Source organism: Chionomys nivalis, chromosome 20 (genome assembly GCF_950005125.1).
Source record: "Chionomys nivalis chromosome 20, mChiNiv1.1, whole genome shotgun sequence".
Classification (NCBI taxonomy): Eukaryota; Metazoa; Chordata; class Mammalia; order Rodentia; family Cricetidae; genus Chionomys; species Chionomys nivalis.
In genome coordinates, this window is record NC_080105.1 from 29,709,889 (window position 1) to 29,736,112 (window position 26,224).

At 48.0% G+C, this 26,224-nt stretch overlaps 1 protein-coding gene across 9 annotated transcripts in view; it reads left to right on the forward strand.

Annotated features, from left to right (window-relative positions):
- Tenm3 (teneurin transmembrane protein 3) overlaps positions 1 to 15,798 on the forward strand; it is a 707,864-nt gene extending 692,066 nt beyond the window's left edge. For all 9 annotated transcript variants that reach the window (XM_057752171.1, XM_057752173.1, XM_057752172.1 and 6 more), the window contains 4 exons: positions 1,818 to 2,114; positions 5,145 to 6,756; positions 9,730 to 9,860; positions 12,315 to 15,798. In XM_057752171.1, coding sequence (XP_057608154.1) covers positions 1,818 to 2,114; positions 5,145 to 6,756; positions 9,730 to 9,860; positions 12,315 to 13,070 — 2,796 coding nt within the window. In that variant the 3' untranslated portion in view covers positions 13,071 to 15,798. The remainder of the gene's footprint in view (positions 1 to 1,817; positions 2,115 to 5,144; positions 6,757 to 9,729; positions 9,861 to 12,314) is intronic.
- Positions 15,799 to 26,224: the final 10,426 nt, after the last annotated feature.

Sequence of the window (26,224 nt, forward strand, 5' to 3'; positions counted from 1 at the left end):
CTGCAGTCAGAACCTCCTAACTAGCTGAAGCACATCCCTGGGTGTTTCCAGAGACAATTCACTAAAGAGGGAAAACCTACCCTTTGTCCCCATAGACTGAATAAAGAGAGGGGAGGAGAGAAAGCCAGCCTAACGCTATCCCTCTTCCTTTCTCTGTTTCCTGACTCCCTCCACTATGTTCCCCCTGATTCTTGATTGACCGAACAAACTTAAACTGTGAACCAAAATTAGTCCTACCTTCATCGAGGTATTCTTTCGGTATTTAAGTCACAGTAATAAAAAGCTAAGATACCATGTAAACACAGGTGTTAAAGGTATGAACATCATGTGTGTAAGTGTGTGTTAGTTATGTTGTATTTATATAGAAATGTTGCGTGCATCTTATTTTGCTTCCGGTTGCTATAACGGAATGTCTGACGCTGTGTAGGTTATGGTGGAAAGGGGTTTGTTTAAACCAGTCATCCTAGAAGTCCAGAAGCAGAACACCAGCACCTCCTTGGGTTCTGATAAAAGCCTCAAGGCAGGGAGTAGCAGAACAAATGGTCACAATTACGAGGGGACAAAGAGCATGCCTCTAAGAACCTCATCTGAGAGAACAAATCAATTCCCATGAGAACGCTTTCGTTCTCTTTGGAGAAACCTGAGTCCCTCTTAAAGGCTCCACATCACCTTCCCGTACACTGGCAACCAAACTTCGTCCTAGGTTTTGGCAAAACAAACCGCATCCAAGCCACCAAAGCAATCACCTTGAGCTAATACTATTCATTTGTTAATTCTGAAAGTTCTAGTTAAAATGTGGCCACACACTGTCAAGGTTGCTCCGTTTAATTTTTAACAATCTAAACATCTAGTGAGAGCTTTGGTGTGTACAGACTACCGAGCACACAATAAAGACCAAGACCCCAGTAAAGGCGTGGGCTCTGCCCTTCGGAGTTCAGTCCGCAAACACTATCGCCTACTTAGCTGCACACTTGCAGTACAGAAGCGAGAGCTGGCTCGAGTGTGCCTTCCCTGCATTATAGACAGTCACAGCCAGATCTCATCAGAGATCCCCGACGTGGCATGCAGCCACACAGAGACCGATTGCTAGGTTTATAAATTAAGTCCATGTCCAGCCCGCGGATATGTGGTAGGGAAAAACTCGAAAGTCTGGACTGGTTCCCCAGATGTTAGAAAAAGAAAACAACACTCTAAAAAATTGTGACTTTTTAAGACTAGGCCCAAAGCAATGATCGTATTTGTAACCTCCTGCTAGTTCAACTCATTAATAATTTACAGTAATGTGGGCTCCAACTTCTACTTAACTGCACTTCAAAGGGTTAGAGTCGCATTTACCACTGTTTTATTTAATGTAGCCATGATTAATTCACTAAGCAATTATTTTTTCTTTGTCCTTTTAGGGGAGGAGCTTAGAGTGGTTTCCATAGGGTGTTGTTTATCATTGGAAAATCTTTAAAGGAAGCAAATTTTGCATGCTCTGTCTCTCCCTATCTGTCTCTCTCTCTCTCTCTCCGTGTTTCTCTGCTATCTCTTTCTCTCTCTCTCTCTCTCTCTCTCTCTCTCTCATCTGTTGCTTCTAGTTTATAAAATTTAATTGAAATGGTTTTGAACAAATGCCAGGCTGTCTTTCTGTTTAATAAAACCTTGTGAAAGAACAGTTCATCTATTACCTTGTCCTTGTATCACAGAATTTGCTAGATTAATTTACTAGCAAAGTGAATCAGTCACCATAAACAGTGTTTACACAATACAGAGAACTCCGATGGGTAAAAAGCGGCCAGCCCTGGAATGATGTTCTCTATCCCACTTGGTAACAGGTCAATGGACGAAACCTCCTCTCTGTTGACTTCGATCGGACCACCAAGACAGAAAAGATCTACGATGACCACCGGAAATTTCTTCTGAGGATCGCTTATGATACCTCTGGGCACCCAACGCTCTGGCTGCCTAGTAGCAAGCTGATGGCCGTCAATGTCACCTACTCATCCACGGGTCAGATTGCCAGCATCCAGCGCGGAACGACGAGTGAAAAAGTGGATTACGATGGACAGGGGAGGATTGTATCCCGGGTCTTTGCTGATGGTAAAACGTGGAGTTACACATACTTAGAAAAGGTATGCCCGTGTTCTAGTGTTCCCATGAGGACGGGATGACTCGCATTCTCCAACAATCACACCGAGCAGGACGAGAAGGAAAAACACAAACACAGCAACACATGACTGAGTTCCATTTGTTATTCTAAGCATCCCCGTGGCAGTCACGGAGGTGCAGGGTGATGAATTTCTGTATTAGCAAAGTAGTTTCGCCTTAGTTAAGTTCTACTATCTGAGACCCTTTTAAGTGATTTACGCTGTAAACAAACACGCTAACACCGCGCACCTGCCAAGCTCCTGCACTGACAACATTCACAAATTAGACCCAGGGCTTGCACGTCATTTGTAAATAATTTCTGCTCGGGCTCTTTCATTTAAGAGAGAGCTCGCATTAGTACAGTTAGAGCTGTCAGTTTGTGTGTTGTCCCTGGCAGAGCTTCAACGGAACCATAAAAAGCATGCAGGGCCTATTTATGCATTATTAACCAAAAGAGGCTATTTTCCTAGAAAGCCGTACTGTCAGATACCGGGTGATGGTCTCTCTCTCATTTGCATGGGAGAGATAAGCATCATGACTTGGGCTGTTTCCCATTCCTCAGAGCTGTGCACAATGCCACAGATGGGGATTCAGAACTTGGAGGTTTACACATGTGTAAGGTGCTAAGCCATAGGTGGTGCAGCCTGAGGCTTGGGCTGGGGTCAAGAGGAACGGAATGGGGAAGAAGCGGGGGGGGGGGTGTTTCCTGTAACTCTCTTCTTAAAGAACAGAATCCACCAAAGAGCATTTCCACAAGTGTTTCATCTGCCTTTGGGACAAGCGTTAGCCACAGAAAATGATTTGGTTTTGAGTGCTTATATGCCTCATATCTTCCTGCGCTGTATTCCCGATTACACAGCACTTAAGTTACAGCCTCAGCTCTTGGCGTTCACTGCCTCCAACCCTGTGGACGCTGAAAGTTAAACAAGGAAAGGTCTGTCCTCCAGAGCAGTCATGAGCCACACAGGTCACTGTTGAGTTTATGCATTCTCCTCAGCAATGGCGTTATCCACTAGAGGCGCTCTACCAAACCCCTAGGTCTAAACCTAACCCTTTGTACATGAGCCTATCTACTTCACAGCCCCCCCAAACCAGATTCAGAAATCAAGGTAGGTTGCTACCACCTTATAGCACCATGCCACCTCTCAATGCTTCCAGCAAGGATCCTCCTGGCCGGACTCGGGGCCATGGACTGTCAGGTGACAAACTCCCTCCTGCCGTCACACTCTAGCCACTCGGCAGTTGTTTAGAGATAAGCTCCCTGTACACATGCCTGCCTAGGAACGTATCCTGCACCTGACATCTATTTCAATGTCTAGTCCAACCAGCCCCAAGAGGACTTCTGCAAGCGGGAGGGGCAGAGACAGGAACATTTGGACTCAGTGAATGACAGGAATAACGGTAGAAATACCCTGCCCCCGCAAAACAATGGGTGTCATAATTTGACTTAAAAATGTTTAAAGGAAAGCAAAGGGAACATTGTTGGTTAGAACTACTTTCACAGAGCGACAAAGGCCACTCTGCAAGTCATCTTCATGTCTGTGTGAGGATCAGAAAACCCAGCGGGACCTTGCTTCTTATTATCTCCTAAGTTCCTAAAATCCCCCCGAGACTGTATCTGATTCCTACCTAGGATAGGCACACCAAATCCAAACCTATTCATAACAAGACCAGTAACATCAAATAGGACTTTAAAGACCTGCAGAAGAACTACCTCCCACGGAGATGGGTTGTTCAAGAAGAACACAAGCCATGCGTTAGCCAGCTTTCTGCTACTGCGACAAAATGCCAGAGACATAACCTGCTTGGGAGAATGATTTTCGCTCTCAGATGACTCGGTCCGTCATCACCTGGCTCTACTGTGACAGGGTCTGTGGTGAAGTGACACAGCAGGGAGCATGTGTCAAAGTTGCTCGTCTCATGGGGCCAGGAAGTAAAGGGAGAAGTGGGGTTCTAATGTCCCTTCAAAGGCATGTTCCCAATAATCTAACTTCCTTCCGTGAGGCTCTGACCTCACCGTCCTCCCAGTTTGGCTATCATTCGACCTTTTCTAATGGGGGTCATAGGAAGCTGCATCTCAGGAAGACCTGCCCTAGGCCTGCATTACAGTTGGGCCTTCCTTACTCAGGCAGGCTCAGGGTTGACCTTCTCTCTGGTAGCTTCCCTCTTTCTGTAGGGACCTAGGTGTGGGTAGTAGAGATTATTTTTATTTGTATGGTTAGTTTCTTCATAATTTAATACCAACACTTACAGAGCCCAGAAACCGTGATTGTAGCTCCTGAAGTGAAATTCATTATTTCATAGCTGCAGAAGGAATTATCAAAACGTTAGGCTTGTCTGTACAGATCCAAGATTGAGACACCACATCCAAATCCATATTTCTGTGAAGGGTATTTACAACTCTGGTTCACTGTGCAGCTGATTTAGCCCTGTTTGTTGACATTGATACTTTATGTACACATTATCCATTTAGGGCTAATTTTGTGTCTCTTCTTCATAAATAATATTTTGGCTTTGTTCCTCCCCCCAGATACACAGGAAATTAAAACCTGATTTGAATGGCTCTTCAGCCAAATGAGGGGGAAGGACACCTTACTAAATAATTGCCAATTATTGATAGGATTGCGTTTCCCCTCTGCTATTTTCCCATTGAAATATTGTCTTTAAACCAGCTTAGTCCGTGCCTGCATTATGACTTCTCCAAACCCATCGACAATCTGCTGGTTGGCTGGGAATGCCTGGGAAAAGAATGACTCAATCATGGCAAGTAGCACATTATGAATCTTAAGCCACTAATTGCAGAACCCTTCACAATTAAGCATCCAAGCAAATTAGGCAGGAATCATTAACACCATGTAAGGTCAAGGATAACTCAATTAAAATGAAAACCATTGTTTTCAGGCGGAATGTCCCTGTGTATTTGTGGTCACTAAATCTGCTTTTGTGCCCCCCCACCCCTCCAGCCCCCACCCCAATTCACCAACCGTGGATAACAGCCTGTGTTCTCTTCACAGTCCATGGTTCTTCTGCTCCATAGCCAGCGGCAGTACATCTTTGAATACGATATGTGGGACCGCCTCTCCGCCATCACCATGCCCAGTGTGGCTCGCCACACCATGCAGACCATCCGGTCCATCGGCTACTACCGCAATATATACAACCCCCCAGAAAGCAATGCCTCTGTCATCACGGACTACAATGAGGAAGGGCTGCTCTTGCAAACAGCTTTCCTGGGAACAAGCCGGAGGGTCTTATTCAAGTATAGAAGGCAGACCAGGCTATCGGAAATTTTGTACGATAGCACCAGAGTCAGTTTTACCTATGATGAGACGGCAGGAGTCCTGAAAACAGTAAACCTTCAGAGTGATGGTTTTATTTGCACCATTAGATACAGGCAAATTGGCCCCCTGATTGACAGACAGATTTTCCGCTTTAGTGAAGACGGAATGGTAAATGCAAGATTCGACTATAGCTATGACAACAGCTTTCGAGTGACCAGCATGCAGGGCGTCATCAACGAAACTCCACTGCCCATCGATCTCTACCAGTTTGATGACATTTCTGGCAAAGTTGAGCAGTTTGGAAAATTCGGAGTGATATACTATGACATCAATCAGATCATTTCCACGGCCGTAATGACTTATACGAAGCACTTTGACGCTCATGGCCGCATCAAGGAGATTCAATACGAGATATTCAGGTCACTCATGTACTGGATTACAATTCAATACGATAATATGGGCCGGGTAACCAAGAGAGAGATCAAAATAGGACCCTTCGCCAACACTACCAAGTACGCTTACGAGTACGATGTTGACGGACAGCTCCAGACGGTTTACTTGAACGAGAAGATCATGTGGCGTTACAACTATGACCTGAATGGGAACCTCCACCTGCTGAATCCCAGCAGCAGCGCACGCCTCACGCCCCTGCGCTACGACCTGCGGGACCGAATCACCCGCCTGGGGGATGTGCAGTACCGGCTGGATGAAGACGGTTTCTTGCGTCAGAGAGGCACGGAGATATTTGAGTACAGCTCCAAGGGGCTTCTGACTCGAGTTTACAGTAAAGGCAGTGGCTGGACAGTGATCTATCGGTATGATGGCCTGGGACGGCGTGTTTCCAGCAAAACCAGTCTGGGACAACACCTTCAGTTTTTCTATGCTGACCTGACGTACCCAACGAGAATTACTCACGTCTACAACCACTCCAGCTCAGAAATCACCTCCCTCTACTACGATCTCCAAGGACATCTTTTCGCCATGGAGATCAGCAGTGGTGACGAGTTCTACATCGCCTCTGATAACACGGGGACCCCGCTGGCTGTGTTCAGCAGCAACGGGCTGATGCTGAAGCAGATTCAGTACACTGCCTATGGCGAAATCTACTTTGACTCCAATATTGACTTCCAGCTGGTAATTGGATTCCATGGAGGCTTGTATGACCCGCTCACCAAATTAATCCACTTTGGAGAAAGAGATTATGACATTTTGGCAGGACGATGGACAACGCCAGACATTGAAATCTGGAAAAGAATCGGAAAGGACCCGGCTCCTTTTAACCTCTATATGTTTCGGAATAACAACCCTGCAAGCAAAATCCATGATGTGAAAGACTACATCACAGGTAAGGTTTTTTTTCTTTTTCCTTGCCAAGTGCTAAATTACTATTACCATTAGATTAATACACAAAGTAACTAGAATTGACCTTTTGGATATATTCATTTCTCTAAGGATCCATAGAGAAACCACAAAGGGAAAATGAAATACAGTTACTTCCCACTCTGCCTGACTATGCTCAAGGCCATGGTTTCTGAAATGACACAGAATTCAATCATCTAAGGAAGGGAAGAGATACAGAGAGCAGAAAACATGCTAAATTCAGAGTTCCGAAATTGAAATACCAATCACTACAGTGGTATGGCTTTACAGTCTAGTCTCTCCCCCCACCACTAGACCCCCTCCCCCCGGCCAAGTCCCGGTTGCTGTAATGGTTTGCTTTCTGTCATCACGACAAAATTCCCAAGATCATCACCTACTAAGAGGGAAGGTGATTAGGACTCACCTCTTGGGAGTCCCATCAGCCCCAGCGCTTCAGACCTGCAGCAAGCCAGCAGGCTGTAGGTCGAGCACGTGGAGGAGCAAACCAATCGCACTATCACCAGGAAAAGGGCGGGAGGGGGTCAGAATACCATAATCCCCTTCAAGGGCATATCACGAGGACTTGAAGACCTCCCACATCCTTCCCTCTCCAAGGCCCCACCACTTCCCAGTGGAAGTGCTTCAGGAGCTAAGTATTTAGCAAGGGCACACATGACAACAATGACATGGGACGGCAATGGCTGCCTATTGATGCAGAATTCTGTGCACTCTGACGTCCGCTGCCATAGGACGTCAGAGTGCACAGAATTCTGCATCAAATCGTGACTACCTCAGAAACATCTCCTGCTGGTTTCCCATACATATGTACATTTATAATGGGAGTACGCCACATGAAACACGCCTTGCCTCACCCCTGAGAGATGCCTCCCACCCTCCTCAGCACCATCGCCTAAGGACAGTAATGGAGCAGCTTCTCGCGTCAGTCACTTGGTCCTCTTCCATGACGACATCGCTAACATCCACACTAAGGTCACCGCTAATGTGGAGGGATGACCAGGCTATAGAATGGGGGCCTTTCCAAGGTGGGATCCGTGTGACTCTTGTGGTAATGGAAACTTAAAGAATCGAATTGCACTTCTGCCACCACAGGGGCATGTGTTAGAACACAGGCAGGAGCTTACAAGTCCCTCTGTGGTCCCTATACTGGACTGCCATTGTCTTCCATCCTCTTCTCTAAGAATTTTAGATTCTCCTGCTCCTAGCCTCCCATCCCTGGTTTATTCTGCCATATTTCAATGTATGCTTCTCGAAGGTTTATTCCTGTTTTCTCTAGTTGTTTGCTTGAAGTTTTTTCTGCTGTGCTTTGGCTTGTGTTGGCCGCCCCATCAGCCCACCTCTGTTCCAGCTGAGTATTTGAGGCACACCAAGGCGTTCTTCCGTTTCTTAGGACCGGTGTGAAAAATGCTACACCCCTGTTCACTTCACATCCGCTCTCCACCTTTCCAAGTGACACGGAGCTTTTCCCGTGGTCCTTCCACTAACCCACCTGTAAGCCCTTTCCTTCAGCTTCACCAGCAACTGTCTCGGCTACACCCTGGAGTGTTCTCAGTCAGCGCACATTCAGATCCCATTATCTTGATAGGCAATGCTTTTCAATACTAGAGACCCCAGGTTTCCTCTGAGCACGCATTGTTCAGAAAACAAGAAGTTGCCCTCCATCAGTCAGTACACGGATGACAGAATTTTCCCCCAAACTTAAGGCCTCCCTGTGCATACACTTGCCTAGGAAGGTAGCACCTTCCATCCCCTGTGAGCCCTGTGGAGACCTCTCCCCACCCCACGAGAACACACACTCTGCCACCCCATTTAACGGAGAGAACAGCGCTGATATTGCAGCCATGTGGCACCTGGACAAAGGACCTGGCGGCCTGGCAATGAGGTGAGAGTTTGTGCCCTAGAGAAGGAAACGGGAAGCAGGCAGCTCTCCATCATCCTGACAAGCAGTTTAGCACTGGTTATTTGAGGTGCTGACAGGGGCTGACTGAAAGAGTGGAGAGCCCACAGCTCCCGAATTCATCTTCTCCTAGCAACACGGACTACAGGGAATGCCATGGCAGCACTTTCTGAAAAACATCAAAGGAGAGACGAAACGGCATAAAATATATTAGGTGAAATGCAATTTCAAATTTTCCAGCAATGTGCTTAATATATAAAATAATCTACACCCAACTGTACTCATAAAGCGGCAAGCCCGCTGAGTGGCTCCGTAAATCATAACCTCCAGAAGAGAAGAAAAGCCTTATTCTTTGCTTAATGGCTTTCGGCGTCACGTGACAATATTTGAAAATACCACTGTTAAAGGTTTCCATGTTCTCTCCCCCAAAACGTTAGTCTCCACCTGTGCACAGCGAGGCTTTGAAGTAAAAGCTAAGGGAAATCAGAACATCAGAGCCCTTAGCCAGCTCTTGGCGTTCATCTTTGATTAAGAACCAACTTATTTTACTCTCCTCAATCTAGGGGTTTTCATTAATAGACAGGACGTCCCAGGGTCTTTGCACAAGGGCGCTTGAGGGCCAGTCACACAACTTCTACTTAAGACGGGCCTTTCCTAAGCACGAACTTCATTTGTTTTCTGCATCTGCGTCTTGAATTCTCACGCTGCTCTGCTTCCTTCCTCTTGCCGCTTTTATCACTATTACCGGCACAGGATGCAATTTTGTGCTTCTGACAGTTTATCTACCCCGTCTAAGTGAGTATCTATTACTCTCCATTTTCTGCAGCGTTTGCCACAGCTCTGCTGTTGAGGTTACTGTCTGCATGTCTAAAAATAGACAGCGGATTTACGATGGTAGGAGAAAGGCAAACTTGGTCTCCTTTTCAGATGAATATTTGTGAAATTGGGTTCTGGTTTTCTTTTTTTCTTTAAGATAAGGATGTAAATTCATGGAAGCACCCCATAAACTCTTACCACCTCTGTCTCTGCATGGTCTCCTTCCAGATGTTAACAGCTGGCTGGTGACTTTCGGCTTCCATCTGCACAACGCCATTCCCGGATTTCCTGTTCCCAAGTTTGATTTAACAGAACCCTCCTACGAACTTGTAAAGAGTCAACAATGGGACGACGTGCCGGTAAGAGACCAAAGAACGGAGGGAAGGCGATGAATGGAGTGTTTGTGTCTTGTTTACCCACATTTCATAGAGCTGCCCCCGCGAGGACTGCGCCGAAAGCAGCTTTTCTGTTCCGTCTTTCCGTTTTCTTTCTTTTCACGCTTTTGAGAAAGGAAAACCGACAGTCCCACTGCATTTCTGTTCAGCATGCTAGGGGCCCATGGAACAGGCCGAATCTGTTTCTGGCGATGCTAATAAAAACTTTGAACTACGCCATCAAAAGGTAGTAAAAGGCAGAAGCTTGTGTTTCTCGTGGAAGGCTTCTGCAGAGAACCCCAGGCAAAAGCATTGCTGGCACCTGGGAGCTGAAGGCCAGATTCAATAAACAGGAGAGTAGGGATTCAGATTTCCAATTAGCAACCCAACAACAGTACCAGACCAGCGCTTGCAGAAAAGTAAAATGAAACATGTCCTCTAGTAGGGCTCTGTCTGTGACCGGGTGTTCGTAGACTTTTCCTGAAGCCAGCAGATCAGGAGGCCTGGTCCTGGGGTGAGAAGTAAAGCTAAGAAACAGATGGGGCAATTGTCAAGTCAGAGCTGCTGGGTCAGGAAGTGCCTCTTTAAATTCCCGCCATTCAGGGATCAGAAAAGAATGTGCATCAAAATAATTAGAGATGGAGAAATTGGGTTACCGCTTAGTGGTAAAAGAACGGAGTTCTTAGAAAGGTTAGTCCCCACCTTGAGCAACTCCCTACCACTTCCATGAAGACAAAGAGGCAGTCATGACTAAAACACACACATGGCACACACAGTACTCACAGATACATTTTTCTGATAAAGTTTATTCTTACGTAATAACCAAAATCCATCGATTATCTAGGGTCTAGGGGCCATTTTAACATTGCTTCCTTTTTTCATTTTTTATATGTATTTTTTAAAACTGTGTGTACAGAGATTTGCATGTGTGAGTACAGGCGCCCTTGGCCTTCAAATGCAGATGAGGGCATAGGATCCGCTGGAACTGGAACCCCAGGCAGTTGTGAGCTGCCAGGTGTCAGTGCCGGGAACCAAACCTGGGTGCTCTCGAAGAGCAATGTGCTCTTAACCCATGAAACTTCTCTCCAGTACCCACCTTACCATTCCTCCTGGCAAACATATCTGCCCTGACTAAGTGTCATGAAGATGCTCTGAGGTCTCCTAATGCATTTGCACATGCATGTCCTGTCTGTATGACATAACATGTCTGAACGCACTTTAGTCTGCCCGTACAAATGGACCTGCCATCTTTTCTCCCAGGCAGCCTTTCAGTGTGGCTCAAGTTCTCTGTCAAGAAAAATGCCTCCTAAGGACAGCTTAGGGAATCACGGGTAAAGCCACCGGGCAGCCTCCCTAGTGCAGGGGCTGCAAATGAAGCCGATATTTCTGTTTGGCCGGACAAAATCTGCTTGTATAAGTGGCTGGGTTAGGATACCCCAATTGCAAGCAGTTTGCCCGTGGAGACAGTCTGTTGTCTTTCCATCTGCCTGAAATACTTGTTTTCTAAAATTTAAGTTCTCACACCTGGATGGCCCCTAGTCTGCTCATCTAGGGCATTTCCACTCGGCAGTCACACTGGTGACTCTCAGCTACAAACTGTTCAGCGAGACAGAAGGCACTGAGGACTTACAACATGGGCATTTAAAGTGTAGGAGATCCTGGTGACTCTTAGCCTTTTCTTCTGTGGCCTTCTCCGGAACCCCCCCCCCCCCCCCCGAGAAAGCTACAGCTGGGCCCAGTAGATTGATTGGCTTTCCCACATACGGTGGTTTGGGGTGGGGAGCATATAGGCATTGCAGGATAAAAGATAATAACACGAATAGCTTGCCTGCCCTGGAAACTAAAAAAGCAGTCCAAAGTATGGGAAGAGATGGCCTTTGTATCTTTTATTGCATTTTTATTTTCTGTGCACACACCGCACTCAACTGCGCATGTGTAGAGGTCAAAGGACAGTTTGGTCAAGCTTGGCCATTGGGACCTTTACCCAATGAGCCATTCACCAGCCAATAAACTCATATTTGACCATTTTAAAAACTAGTAGAATCACTACTATGAGGAAAGGAGATGCCATCTCATCCTGGCTTGGGTAGGCCTTATAATTCCTGTAGAGCCAAGGGATTTTCGGTGAAGGGTCTGTACCTCACTCAAACCTGTTTTGTTTGATTGCTGAGTCGTCAGTTTGGTTTTGTGTGTGTGCTTGTTTGAGATTGGGGGGCAAGATCTCACATAGCTCAAGATAACCCTGATCTTACTATGTAGCTAAGTATGGCCTTGATCTCCCGATCCTCCTTCCTCCTCCTCCCCAATGCAGCGCTTTCAGTGTGTTTTGGATGGAGGGGGGCTGCTTTATTTTTGGTCAACAAGCGTGGCTCCCATCAACCAGGACCTGCGCACACCGATGTTCTTTTAACCTCCTTCCTCTTGTGTTTTGCCTTCCAGCCCATTTTTGGAGTTCAGCAGCAAGTGGCAAGGCAAGCCAAGGCTTTCCTGTCCCTGGGGAAGATGGCTGAGGTGCAGGTGAGCAGACGCAAGGCAGGCGGCGAACAGTCGTGGCTGTGGTTCGCCACGGTCAAGTCGCTCATCGGCAAGGGCGTCATGCTGGCAGTGAGCCAAGGGCGCGTGCAGACCAACGTGCTCAACATCGCCAACGAGGACTGCATCAAGGTGGCGGCGGTGCTCAACAATGCCTTCTACCTGGAGAACCTGCACTTCACCATCGAGGGCAAGGACACGCACTACTTCATCAAGACCACCACGCCCGAGAGCGACCTGGGCACGCTGCGGCTGACGAGTGGCCGCAAGGCGCTGGAGAATGGCATCAACGTGACCGTGTCGCAGTCCACCACGGTGGTGAACGGCAGGACTCGCAGGTTCGCCGACGTGGAGATGCAGTTCGGAGCACTGGCGCTGCACGTGCGCTACGGCATGACGCTGGACGAGGAGAAGGCGCGCATCCTGGAGCAGGCTCGCCAGCGCGCTCTCGCCCGGGCCTGGGCGCGCGAGCAGCAGCGCGTGCGCGACGGCGAGGAGGGCGCGCGCCTCTGGACGGAGGGCGAGAAGCGGCAGCTGCTGAGCGCGGGCAAGGTGCAGGGCTACGATGGGTACTACGTACTGTCAGTGGAGCAGTACCCCGAGCTGGCCGACAGCGCCAACAACATTCAGTTCCTGCGACAAAGTGAGATCGGCAAGAGGTAACCCCCGGGCCACCCCTGCGCAGAGTCTCCTGTAGCACAATCCGAACCGGACTCTCCAAAGAGCCTTCCAGAACGACACTGCTCTGCAGACCCACATCGCAGACACACGCGACACAAACCAGAAACAAAGACAACTTTTCTGAATGACCTTAAAGGTGATCGGCTTTAAAGAATATGTTTACATACGCATATCGCTGCACTCATTGGGACTGGAAATATGAGAAGGGGAAAAAAAAGCATTAACGAGGCAACGTTTTGCTGTGACCCTCTGTACCTTCGAGGCACTGTATTTAACAAAGGTTTTAAAAAGGAAAAAAAAAATGCGTTCAATGTTTCCAGATATTACCGAATTGTCGACCTTTGCTTACAGGAAGTAGTCTCTACTTAGGATGTGTTATATATAGATCTGTTCATTTTAAAGTGTGGGGCAAAGTTACTGTTTATAGAACCCAACTACTTTCCCGTGCTGCTTTGTAAAAGGACATTGGCACAAGGGACGTCTGCTTCGGCGGGGATTTAATAATGGATTTTACTAACATGGCTTGCCCTGGGAGGGAAAAACTGACAAAATAGAATCCTTGTCACTGATAAGCAAAGGAAACCCTGATTTTTTTGTAAATTATGTGAGACAAGTTGTTTATGGATTTTTATATGAATTACAATTTACTGTACATCAAATATTAGTCTCAGAGGAGTTAATTTATGTAAAGTGTTTAAAAAGTTTATACTTAAAAATAAAATGATAAAAACATGTGAACTGTGTGATTTTTTTAAAAGGATTGCACCTTTTGTTATCTGTTATAACTGTACAGTATAACTTATTATATTGTAGAGATATAACAACTTATGCCTATAATGTCCAGAAGTGTTAATATTTTTGTATTAGGTTGGAAAAAAAATGTGCAACTTTCTATCATGTAGATGGATAGGACCGTGCACTCCTGAATGGGTGGCTAAGCAGAGAACTCCTTTCTCTTCCTTCTCCTTCCCTTCAAGCCAGTGTCCTCAGCCATTATCAATCAAGAGGCACAGTAGATATCCGAGGCTGGTAGAATGTGATGGAAGATACAGGAGAAAGGGGGGAACGAACCGAAAACAACACGGGGGAGAAGGGGTTCTCTGACCCTCTCGGGACCCTAAAAGTCAAGCTGACTTAACTCGACCAGAGCTTGGAATACTGTAGCGTCCCTCCATGCTCCACTTCATGATGGAGGAAAGAGACCACAATCTAATGCTCGGAAACCTTTGTGGGGAGGGAGGGAAGGATGTGATGTCATGGTAACCATGAACATGTATCTTAATATCTAGGAGAGATTGCAGAAACCGAGCAATAGTGAGGCAGGGGAGCCAACCTGTCAAGGTCACTCTCTGTGAGTCTGAGAGTTGGACCCTTAGGTCAGCAAGTGGGACCAGAGCAGGAAGGCAAAGTCCTGTAAGCCCACATGGCCCAACCCTCGTGGGGGCTTGTTTGAGTACAGCCTGTGCTGGCCAGGGGGAGCCTGGGTCATGGATGGAGTAGAAAGGAAACTGAGAGCAGTGCCCCTGACTGCAAGCGTGGGGTTCCACCATAGACACCATCTGCACCTCTCGTGCCAACCCAGCCGCTCTGACGAATCTTTCGGGAGCACTAAATTCAGCCACAAAAAAAATATTTTTAGAAAATATTTCTCAGTTCATTGAGCTATAGTACGCACTGTTTTCCTCTATGTATAATGGTGATAAATATAGCAAGTGAACATGTCGTAAATATAAAGGTTCAAGTGATGTATTGAAAATAATTTTCTATCTGCTCTGTGTGTATGACATACTCTAAACTGCACAGTAGGCGTGTTTATCAAGCAGATTGGCTGGGGGAAGTTTCGAAATAGCTACTGAATTTACGGTTTCAGTGCTATTCCTGTCGCTGTGTATGTGGTAGGGCATACCGAAGTAATTAATCTTCTAATGAATGCTGATATTTTATTAGAATGAAAGCACAGATTAGCATTAATATTTTTTATCCTGGAAATCCTTTGGCAAGTACTAGGAAGCCCAAATTTAGAAGACTATGAGATTTCAAACCACGTAAACATGGCTCTGTTTGACATTTTATTTTTTAACTGTTAACTTAGGTGTTCACAGTTCTGCTGAATGGGACTTCGGCAGGGCTGTGTTTAGCATGCTGTAAGTACTTTTGGGTGAAATAGGCTCCGAGTCTAAATTCTCAGAAATGTCCATGATGTATTGACCATGAAAAGCGTGTACCACACGACGGAAGTGAAATTACACCCTTAACATCTTCTCTACGTGGACTGGTCTTTACAGGGGCACCAATAAATGACAGATTTGGAGAGTCTCCTGGTGCTTCTTTTAGAAGAAGTCAAATCAACCCAATTAGTGTCTTGTTAGTACGTATAATGAGCCTATTTCTTTCTAAAAAGGCTTGTGGTCTGAACGTGCTTTTACAAGAAATAGTGACCTTGGGGAATATGTAAACAAGAGATCTTTTTCTAAGAGTTGGTGGGGGGGAGGTTGGGGGACTGTATAATGACAAGAATTAGCTTACAAAAACAAAAGAAATTGATATTCAAAGTATTTTAGGCAAAGCCAGTCAAAATGCTTTCATGATATTTTGAGATGTAAATTTTTGTCTGATTTGTATTGTTCTTTTCATTTGCCTTCTTAACTTTATATGTGACCTGAATTTTCCATAACTTGATGACTATAGATTGCATCTCGGCATTCCAATAAAAGCCAACCCAATGTGTGTGTGTTTATATATTTTTCTTTTCAAATCTGGGACTAGCCAGAATTGCTTTTGTGTTTGACGTGGATGCAGAAGGAGGCAGATCTTGGGGTGCTGATTCAGCGGTGACCCCGCTGACGCGTGCTTTTATTACTGGTTTTGGTCCTTTTGTTTTTGTATTTATATCAAAATGACAGCTCGGAAGAGCGCCCTTCGCAGAGGACTCTCCCCTGGCCTACTGTAGAAAAATGTTAGCTACACCTCCACAAAGACACACTAGCTGGAAAGAAGAATTGGGGGGGGGGGGACAAAATCACCCATTACTACTTGAAAAGCAGGTCTCATTCCTGTGATGCTGGCGTTGAGTGTGCTTAATTAAAACACTTGATTAGAATAATCAGTTTGGGCCTGATAGGTTCTCAGCCTCCTGGAGATGTCTAAATCTACATATAGACCGACTGATTAGGGTTTGCCTTGTTCAGCAATTCCAGGTTGACACGCCAAGGCTTTGATTTCAGTGTGAGAAGGCAGACTTCCCCTTGCTCGCTTTGCAGCGACAACCTCCACTTGATACCATGTGGATGTCGCAGGAATCAGGTCACTCCACTTGGCTAAAGGGTCTAGTTTCTTCTCAAATTAGAGTTTAATATGCTCGAGGCACGGGAGACCAGAAAAAAAAAACAAACAAACGCCGTGGCTTCCAGCCCTTCCTCTCTGCATTGCTTTCCCTCTCCGAACACGCAGAAAGAACAGTAGTGGACGTGGACTTCAGATAAAGAACTGGGTACCGAGCGCGCCACTCTCGCAGTGAAGCGTGCATTTGTATTTACCCTATTGCCTGTTACCTAATGGTCACAGGAACCCTCAAGCCCTTGAAAGAAATGATGATGAGAGGATCCTGCCTTCGAACCCCTGGCCACTCCCACTCCTCTCTCTCCTTTCTTTGGTCTCAGCTGCTCCAAATGCAGCCATTCCGCTCACCTGGTAAACAGCCAACAGGCTCTCTGAGTGAGGTGCTTTTTGGAATGAAGGAGTGCAGAAGAGGGAGCCCGAAGGCACTGATCCATGGCCTACTCTGTCTGTGACCAACACCACCTGAGCAGCGTGCAGCGCTTGCTGTACTTACAGGTCACAGCCCACCCACGAAATGCCACCACCCAACTCAGGTGAGATGGAATGACATTTAGGCTCCTGTAGAATGAGTGAGGCTAGATCTCTTCTGCACAGCCTGGAAGGGCAGTGTAGCAAGATCTTACCCCTTCCACAGATCCCCAGACTCTATCACTCTGTCCTGGAAAAAAAAAAAAAATGAGCCCGGCCAAGCACTCCGGTCCACAGCATGATGCAGTAAATTCTAGAAGGCAAGGGAGAGGGAACTGAGAGAAATTTGAGTAAGTTTCCACACCACTGTCCAAGTAGTGTGGAAAGAAGCAAGTCAAAACGAGCAGAATTCTCTATCAGGAAGCAGCATTTCCTACCTTGCATAGTCTCCCGCTAACACTCCCAGAAGGCTTTGAGGTACCAGCACCCCTATCTGCATAGGTTATGAGATGTGTGCTATGTGCTCTCTTCCACCTCCCAATGGTTCTCGCTCCTTGGATCTGGTGTAGAGAAGTTAGTCTTGCAAGCAATGCTAATGAACGCCCATCGTTTCCAGAGGAAGGGCTGGAGATTTTCCATAGGTCGCCCATTTGGTCATCCTACCAAGGCCCTGGAATAAACTGCAGGCTGTTTCTGTCCTTCCTGCTCACCTGAACCACAGTAATAAGCAGGAGTACTAAAAGAGGGGTCTATACCGCTGGAATTTTCTACCCTCTGCTTCGAGCCACGTAGTGAATATTCTCGGTTGCCAGTTCTCTCATTTGTTAGTTCACCCCCTCTATGACGGTCTCTTGACGTCAGTTAGTTACTAATAACTTTGAGGTAGACTGAGAAAACCTTTTCACTTATGAACCGACTTAAAATCCTGCCACGGAGGGATACAGGATTCCTAGGGCCCTATGTACAGAGAGTTTACTACCAACTGATGCTGCGCTTAAAGGAACATTATTATTCGGTTTGGAGTTAATGGGCTCCACAAAGCAAATTTAATAAATCCTTCTGGGATCTAAGCAGAGGAAAATTAAAATTAGAAGTATAAATTGTGACTTCTAGGGCAAGAGAGGGGCCTTGGCTGCAGTCTTCCTGCTTAGGGTGAATTGTGAGCGGCCACAGCCATTCGGCCTGCGTTAGGAAGGGAGGCCACATTCTTTTGTACAGGTGCAGAGAGTTCCTGAATTCCACCCACCCTAGCCATTTCCATGTGACTTAGCTCACTGCATAGGATTTGCAAGTGGTCCGCTTGGCAGAAAGGAATTCTCTCAAGTGTTTGCAAGTTCACTTTATCAAGGGGAGGGACACATCAGTGCCCAAGGAGTTAAAATGACAGCTTCTTCGCCATGAGTGAAGGCTGAAAATAGAACGGCTCAGAGGAAGTCCAAGGGAGCCCCAACTAGGTTCCCCCACTTCGGGTTCTTGTCACACAGTGGTTAAGCAACTGTATAAGTAATGACCTACCCCATCCCAAACTGTCCTTCTAGCTAAATGGATGGGAAGTGAATTCTACCCATTGCAGAAGATACTCCTTAAAAACGATGCTCAGCTCCCTGACTCTGCATCCTCCTCCGTTCTTTCCTTACTCTTCTTTTTCTGGAATGACCCCAGCAAGAGCTGCCTAGCATGTGACCAAAAAGATTGGGCCTGCCTTTCTTCCCCTTAGGAGGAAAGCCATGCTGGTCCATTGATAAACCATGTGACTTGTAACTGCCACGGGTATCACAGGGAAGGCAAGTCTTTCATCCCCAACTTATTGACAAAAGGTTATGAGCAAGCAGGTTTCAAAGTCTCGCTTCAACGGTGACATTATCTCCAAGATTTGCGCATCATTCTCAACCACTGAGAAGCGACCCTGTGTAGGACCGACAGGTGGAGTGAGGACGGGAAGGGAGACAACCCAGCTCTCTTGAGGTAGAGAAGGGAGAGACCATCTTTCCACAAATCGGTCCTCCACTCCCTCTTGCCTTTCCCCCTCAGTTTTTCGGGACTCTGGCTTCTTTGGAAGGGAGAGCCTGTTCCAACCCCTGGAGGATTGAGTCTCACCAGAGTCCTGTGTCTGGGTCATGGCGGCCGCGAGGCGCTTTCATGAAGGGCTCTTGCGCCCCCTAGCGATGGGCGCCTTAGGTGCCGACTGTCGATGTTAAAAGCTGCAGCAATGTCCAGAACCAGAAACAAACAAAACATAAAAACAATGGAAGGCCTAAGATCCCCCTCTCCGCCTCTCCCTCTCTCCGGATGGACCCATTCAAATGAACCCTCTCTGGTCCCGTTCTACTCTGCATGAAGCGATTTCAGTGAGGCTTGGTCCTTACACTCCCGTCACAGTTCCCCTAACGCTAAGCAGAAACTCTGTCAAGCCATGTTCCTCTCGCCTGGCAGATCAAAAGAAGGCCCTTCCTCCCAGGAGTTGTCCGCAGGCTATCTGGGCTCGGCAGCCCACTCAGAACAGTGATTTCTGAAATGCATTGTTTACTTTCTACTTTCCATGTTAACAGCCCTGTCGCTGGGAAGACATTCCCAGAAGGACAGAGCATTTAAATTCAGAGTGGCATTTTTATTTCCGCCGGAGCTAGGCTCTCACGGAAAGTGCTAGGAATGACAGGCAGCCTGGAAAAAGCATGCTTCTTCCTGATTCCACCACTCCCTTCCTCCCTCAGCTTGGCTTCACTGCCAGGGTGAGAAGAAAAAAGGGGGGAGGGGCTTTCAGCCTTTTATTCCTGGGTTGTCATACAGAGAAGGCAGTAGACGCGGATAGTAAGTGACAGTGTGTACCTACCTCTAGAGACTGTCCCTGGCTAGATAGAACCTACTGACATTTCTGGAGGCATCTTGGGGACCCAAAGATGTAGGCTCGTTTTTCCAATTTCTCTCTGAGATCAGAGAGGAGACTAGAGATGGCATGTGGAAGTCAAAATAGCATGGAAGATAAGGTGGGAAACCCTACAGCTTCATGGGAAGATAAAAATGGACACCAGCGGGGTTTCCAGGTTAACAGAACATCTTATCCTGACAGTACCACCAGACCACACAAGCTGGGGGTTGGGGGGCAAGTATGTCCGGCTTGCATCTTCACAGTTCATCAGTAAAGGTCCCTCGGGTGGCCCCTGGAAGCTGGAACACCAGGCAGAGACAGACCCAGGCTAAGAACACCTAGTCACACCTAACACACACACCGAGAACACTGGGGAGCCGGGTTTTGCAGCTGGATTAGGGGTATCAGTCCCGGTCTTGGGCCCATTTTACCAGGAGCTGAAGCAGTGGCTGGCTGCCTTTCTCCATGTTGCTTCCCTCATCTCTGCCAGGGTACATGGGGGTCCTTCATACACAGCCCCTTCCTGTTCTGACCGCTGGGACTCTCTTTGGTGGCTGCTGGGGAGAGTGCAGCCCTAAGACCCGAGTTGTTGCCTCTTGAGTATGAACTGGCAGCATTCCAGCCACTGAGGTCCGTATCATAAATCTACACTCTGCTGGAGTTCTCCACTCTCGTTCCCAGACCCTCTCACCCACTGTCACATCTAAAGGCAGTGCGCTGTGCCAGTAGTCAGGGCAAGGGGGGCAGGCTCCAGCTTGGGGCTCTTTGAAGGCAACAGGTCCCCAATTACTTCCCACTCATTAAACTGTGGACGCGGCCTTGCCTGGCTCTTGTAAATCAAAGAAAACACGACTAGCCCTGCCATACTCCGGCTCCGTCTGCAGGCTCCGCCAATTAGCACTCTAGTTAATCAAACTTTAGAAGGTCCCCGGAGAGGTGGGGAAACTGGGAGCCGTCCGGAGCAGAAAAGACCCGTTTAGTCTCAGCTCCGCAAGGTTGAAGGCGGCATCAAGCAGCTTTCTCCGTCTTTAAAGTGGGCCATTCTGCACTTCCCATAAGCTCTGTGTGTGTGTGTGTGTGTGTGTGTGTGTGTGTGTGTGTGTGTGTGTGTGTGTGTACAGAGGGAAATGAGGGTGGACAGAAAAGCTAGAACAAAATTGCTCAGGGTGGTTCTAGCCCGAAGCCTTTTTGCATCTCCGGAGCATGCCCGGCTGCCCCACCGCTGAGCTTGCTGAACTGTTAGGATCTTTCCCTAGCAAAGGAAGGGAGTTCTCTCCCTGGCTCCTTCCACCCTGGCACTGAATCTTCATCCTTCCAAGATGACGTGAACAGTCGGTGGGTTTTGAATTGCAGGAGCGTCATATGGGATAACATTCTGCTTCAGAGCACCACCCGCGGCCAGCTTCCCAGGCTCTACCCCATTCAAGAAAAGGAAATTCAGGACTGGCTGGGGGAAGTAAGGGAAGTACATTAGCCCAGCATCCTTGGGTCAGAAGGCACAATGGAGGCACAACAGGGCTTCCTTCTCTTGGCAGCCTCAAAGGCCAAGAGTGTACTGAGCCGGAATATGTCATGGCCAGGAAGTGTCCCTGCTCTGCCTGACCCTGCTGGGTGTTCTAGAATGTCGGGCATCTTACAACACTGGAGGCCCTACTAATGGGCATCCCAGATGATGACCCAGCACCAAGGCCATGCAATCTAGAGTCAAGGGGAGCAACGGGATTGTGACATGTGTTTTAAATGCTCTTCTCAGAGTGACGAGATAACCACAGAGCTCCCATGAGGATAGGGAGTAACAGAAGAGGACAGTGACCTCCCCATCACCGTCTTCTGTCTCCCCAGGGGCCACTTGGAGAAGGGCTGCTCTCAGTAGAGTCCAGAAGGAAGCCTTTGCTCAGGGAAAGTGAGGCCAGGCTTCTTAAGGAACTGTCACAGGAACCTGTAGAGGGACTGATCAGAGAGAGGGGCCCGGCAGAGCGGTCCTGTGTCACAGCTTTGTTCCTGTGTGCTCTCAGACATAGCATTGCCACCCCTAATCCTCATTAGCATCTGAAATCACACTAAGAAACTGACCCTCTAGCTAAGGACAGAGCATTTGAAGCGGGGCCTCTGGATACGCTGATGACTGCCGTTCCCACACAACCCTCAGTAGGATCTGGCTGCAACCCCAGACAACAATGTTAACCTCTAATAGGATGCTTGGGGCCTGAGCACCAGTCCCTTGGGAGATCCCTGGCCCCTGTCCTCCAGCTTCACACAAGGGGCTTTGCTAATCACAAAGGTCTCTTGGCATTGCTGCTGCCTTGAGAGAGGCAGGGGCTGCATAGCAGATATGTTCCCTGGATCTTCTGCTTCCATCGTCCCAATCCCACGACTCTGCACTTCAGTAACTTGGGCCAGAAAGTCAAAGAGAAGCCCACAGAGGGTCGGAGTCAGGGTGCCTTTGAGGCATGCCATTGATGGTTTCAACTGTGGGTCTTGTCTACCAATCACAACTCAAATAAAACCCATGCAAAGGTCTAGTTGCTAGGATGGAACAGGGAGTGAGCAGTGCCCTCTACGGATGGGAGGCACTGTGGAAAATGCTGGGGGGAAAGGCCTCTGGAATCTCCAACCCATCAGGGACAGCAGACACAGACAAAGGAAACTCAGTCAATGTAGGGGGAATTAGGCGTCCGCAAGGTGGTGAGGCTGACTTGGGGGTGGGGCAGCCCACAGCAGTGGTCAGGGATCAAGAGAAGGGCAAAACTATACAGAATAGACTGTAAGCAGAAGTGTTCCCAAGTCAGACTCCACCTGGTCTTGCCACTAGCTACAGGCAACTTAACGTCCTGCAGTTCCTTCTCTTTTGCAGAGTGAGGATTCCAGCCCCATGGGGTTGCCATAGATTAAGTCAGTTCGTTCACATCAAGTTTTCGAACGGTACTCTGAAAGGTTGCACACTTCCTGTATAGCTCCTAAGTGTCAGGATCTCAGGCTGATCCATGCTGTGCAAACCCAAACTTCTGTGGGGTAGGGGGTAAGTCCTCTTCCTGCAATTCCTGGCCCAGGGCGGTTAGAACCCCACATGTTTGTTTGGTTTCTAGTCCAAGCAGGATGGTAGATTCTGGGTCCTCTTCTCAGTGGTGATGGGCAATGATGGTCCTATCTGGGGTTCAGTCCAGGAAAAGAAGTGTCCCAAGTCTTCTGGTGAGTCTTCGTCTGCCACCATGCAGGTTAGTAATTCACCCAAGATCCACAGCTCCTGTGAAAGGAACAAGAATTGGAACTGTAATGCGCATGGCCTCCTAGCCCACAAAATCCGAGCATGAGGTCCCACACTCCAGCTGTTTACTCTGGCATCCCCAGGTCCCATGTGCTAAACACATCCTACAATCCAACTATATGGAACGGTTCCCACTTTTGAAGACACGCTCCCGCCCTCACATCCTTGAAGATTTGCACATGCTGTTCCCACTGCCTGGGTACCACACTGGTATTTCTGGCTCCACTTCACCCCTATTGCTTTCACCATAGCCAGTCCAGTCCCACTCACGACCAGATCACAAGGAAACTCAGCTTCTCAGATGCCTGGATCCTTGAACAAGGTGTCCCCAAAGCGTACTCTATGGTTAAGGATTTACCACCTATGTCCATATCCCAGACACCATACAAAATAAAAAATAGCTTCTTTGTCCCACAAAATACCCAAATGCCCCTTGGAACTTGGCCCTTGTTTCAAAAATAAACTTTAAATTTAAAAGCTGCAGCCATTTGTGCTGTAGAGCTTAGCTAAATTATTGAAGAGCTAATTAACAGCTCAAAGTAGAGACATAGCAGGTGGTCGGCTCCCATCATGCCCATGGCTTTGGGCTCGCTCTCAGTGTGACAGAGTCCTTTCTACCCCACCTACCAGCTCCTCATCCTGTAGTTCTCCTCTGGCTGGCCTCACTCCAGAGCAGAAATAAACTACACTGAGTTCATGGAAACTGGATAGCTGAGGCTTCCCCTTCATCTTATTAAACTCACCAAATAAAAATGTTGCATTTATCTAAAAATGGACAATAGCGAAGATAGGGACAACCCGAAGACCCTAAGGGCTGGTTCCTGCCACCAGCACCTCCCACTTGAGACCTTATCTCTGGCACCCCAAACCTTGGCTCTTCCATCTGCTTCCTCTCCATTGGCCACTCCCCCCAGTTGCAGGTATCTCCAGACCCAGCCTTGGTCTCCCACCATACACGGTGACGTGGTGAGAACATGATCTCTTCCATCTGGCTCCCACACATTTCATCCTGCCAGCCAGGATGGGTGTTGCCAGCATCCTGTGAGACCAAGAAGAAAGTAGTGCAGGTTTGTGACCTCCACTGGGGCCAGGCCAAGCTCACTTCTCCTTTGCTGGGGGCTGTGGCCTTGACACAGGGCGAATTGTGCCTAGTCCCTCTGAGCAATGTGGACAAGAACTGTTCCAACAATGTCACAGAGTACTGGCCAGTTCTCCAAACCCCTTACACCTTATGCCCATGGCCCTCCTCATCCTCCTTACACCACAGATAAGCTAATTGCTCTATCCCAGCCTTGCAGACTCTGAGGCACAGAGAACTAAGCACATGCCACTCACAGACATCAAAGGTGATTCGCATCTATGCAGCCCTGACTCCAGAATCTAACTGCTTCCTGCATTTGACATGAACACGAAATAAAGCCAAAGACCAAATACCTAAAACATGCCCCACCTGCTCTCACGCTGTAACAATAAAATCCTTAAGAAACTCAACCAGTGTCTGAGATTCAGCACAAGCCACTCTGTTGGCCCTACTATGCTCTCTCCTAGGATTCACCAAAGGCACACTGTGTGCTATGGACCACAGGAAGGATTCAGACACTACATCTCTAGTGAGCAGCGTTAACCCTGCAAGTTAGGCTATATCCCTTTCCTGTTTTACAGAGAAAACAACTGAGGTCAAGGTACATGTGAGAGGCTGGGCCAGAACGTGAATCCAGTGATGCATGGCTTCAAAGCCAGAGGCTTTCCCTCCCTGGGTCTTCTGCCCCCACGGCATCACCCTTGGTTACCCTGGTTACATCACTCTTGAGTTAGTATCTCCAATCTCCATAGCACTGGGCAGGTGGTGAGTGAATGAGCTACAGTAGTGGATGAGCAGCAAATGACTGGATGGACCAATCAATACCCTCTGTCCAAAAGCATCCCAAAGATGTGCTTCCCAGAAACCCTGTCCCAGTTGGCCCAGGCCCCAGGCCCCTAGGCATCCATACTCCCCAAACCTCTAACTCTGATGTCTTAGAACTCATGTCTGACCCCCCGATCCAATGAAACACCACTCTGTACTCGCCAGCCACTGAAGGATCCTTCTGGGTACCTTCCTTGCTGGTGCCTGCTCTTGATTATGACAGGAACAGCAATGCCAGCCATCAGTCCTTAAAAAAGAAAAAAAGCCTTCCACACCTAGCCAGGGAGGCTACCAATGGCATCAGAGGCAAGGGGATGCCCTGCCCAGAGCCATGGGGTTTCTGGAAAAAGACCCTGGTAACCAGGTCTTCTTGCTGGGAGTTCTTACCCAACTGCAGACATTCTCACCATGATGCTGGGTTGAGTCATCTTGAGTGGTCCTGTTGATCTTTGTGGGCTTTGTTTTGAGGATGAAGGACCATCACTTTTTCAGTTACCTGGCTACATCCTCAGACCTTATCCTCATGTCCAAGTGAGACAACAGGACCACAGAGTTCCCCTTAGGGCTCACGTGTCAATCCCCTGCACATCAGCACCCTGCCTCTGGCCACAATGACCTGGCCACCCGCTCATCTTCCTTACCAGCCCGAAAACCCCCTGGCGTTCACCTTAAATTTCCTGCCCCTATGCCTAAGAATTCAACACAACTCTGCCAACTGGCTTCAGGTTTGCCAACTGTTCCTGAGTCCCCTGATTCACCGCACACCATTGCCACCTCCCCAGCCTCCCTCCTCCCTTTCCCCAGGAGGGAAATTGAAGACAGTTTAAAATAGAACGAATCAAAGTGCAGGGGCTGATGCCAAGTGCCGCTCAGCAGGGACTGCAGTAGGCTCGAATCCCTCCTGCTGGAAGCCGCCCCCCTCCCCACAGGCACCACAGAAGTGCCCCCCCCCCGCGCACGCCTCTCCCCGTATGTTCAAATCCTGCCAGATTCTCATCCAGCTGGTGGAAGGGATGTTCAGACTGCAGGCTGCTGGCAGTGCTCGGAGAGCCAGCAGGGAGGGGTGCCAGCCGATCTAGAGTTGCTCTAACTGGAATAGCCAGCAGGCCACCACCTCCACCAGCCCTTCTGTGAGGCCTGGACCTGAGGACTAGGGCCAGGAGAGAGGTTGGAGAAAGGGGCTGTAGCTAACAGATAAAAGGCAGGACACACAAGCCGTAGGAATTTCAAATCAACAAACGAATAAACTGCTCGCATGAGTATGTCCCAGGGAATATTCAGAACTTTTTTTGTGCTAAAATAAATGGTGTATTTGTTGTCTACCTTAAACTCAGATTCACCTGGCTGTCCTG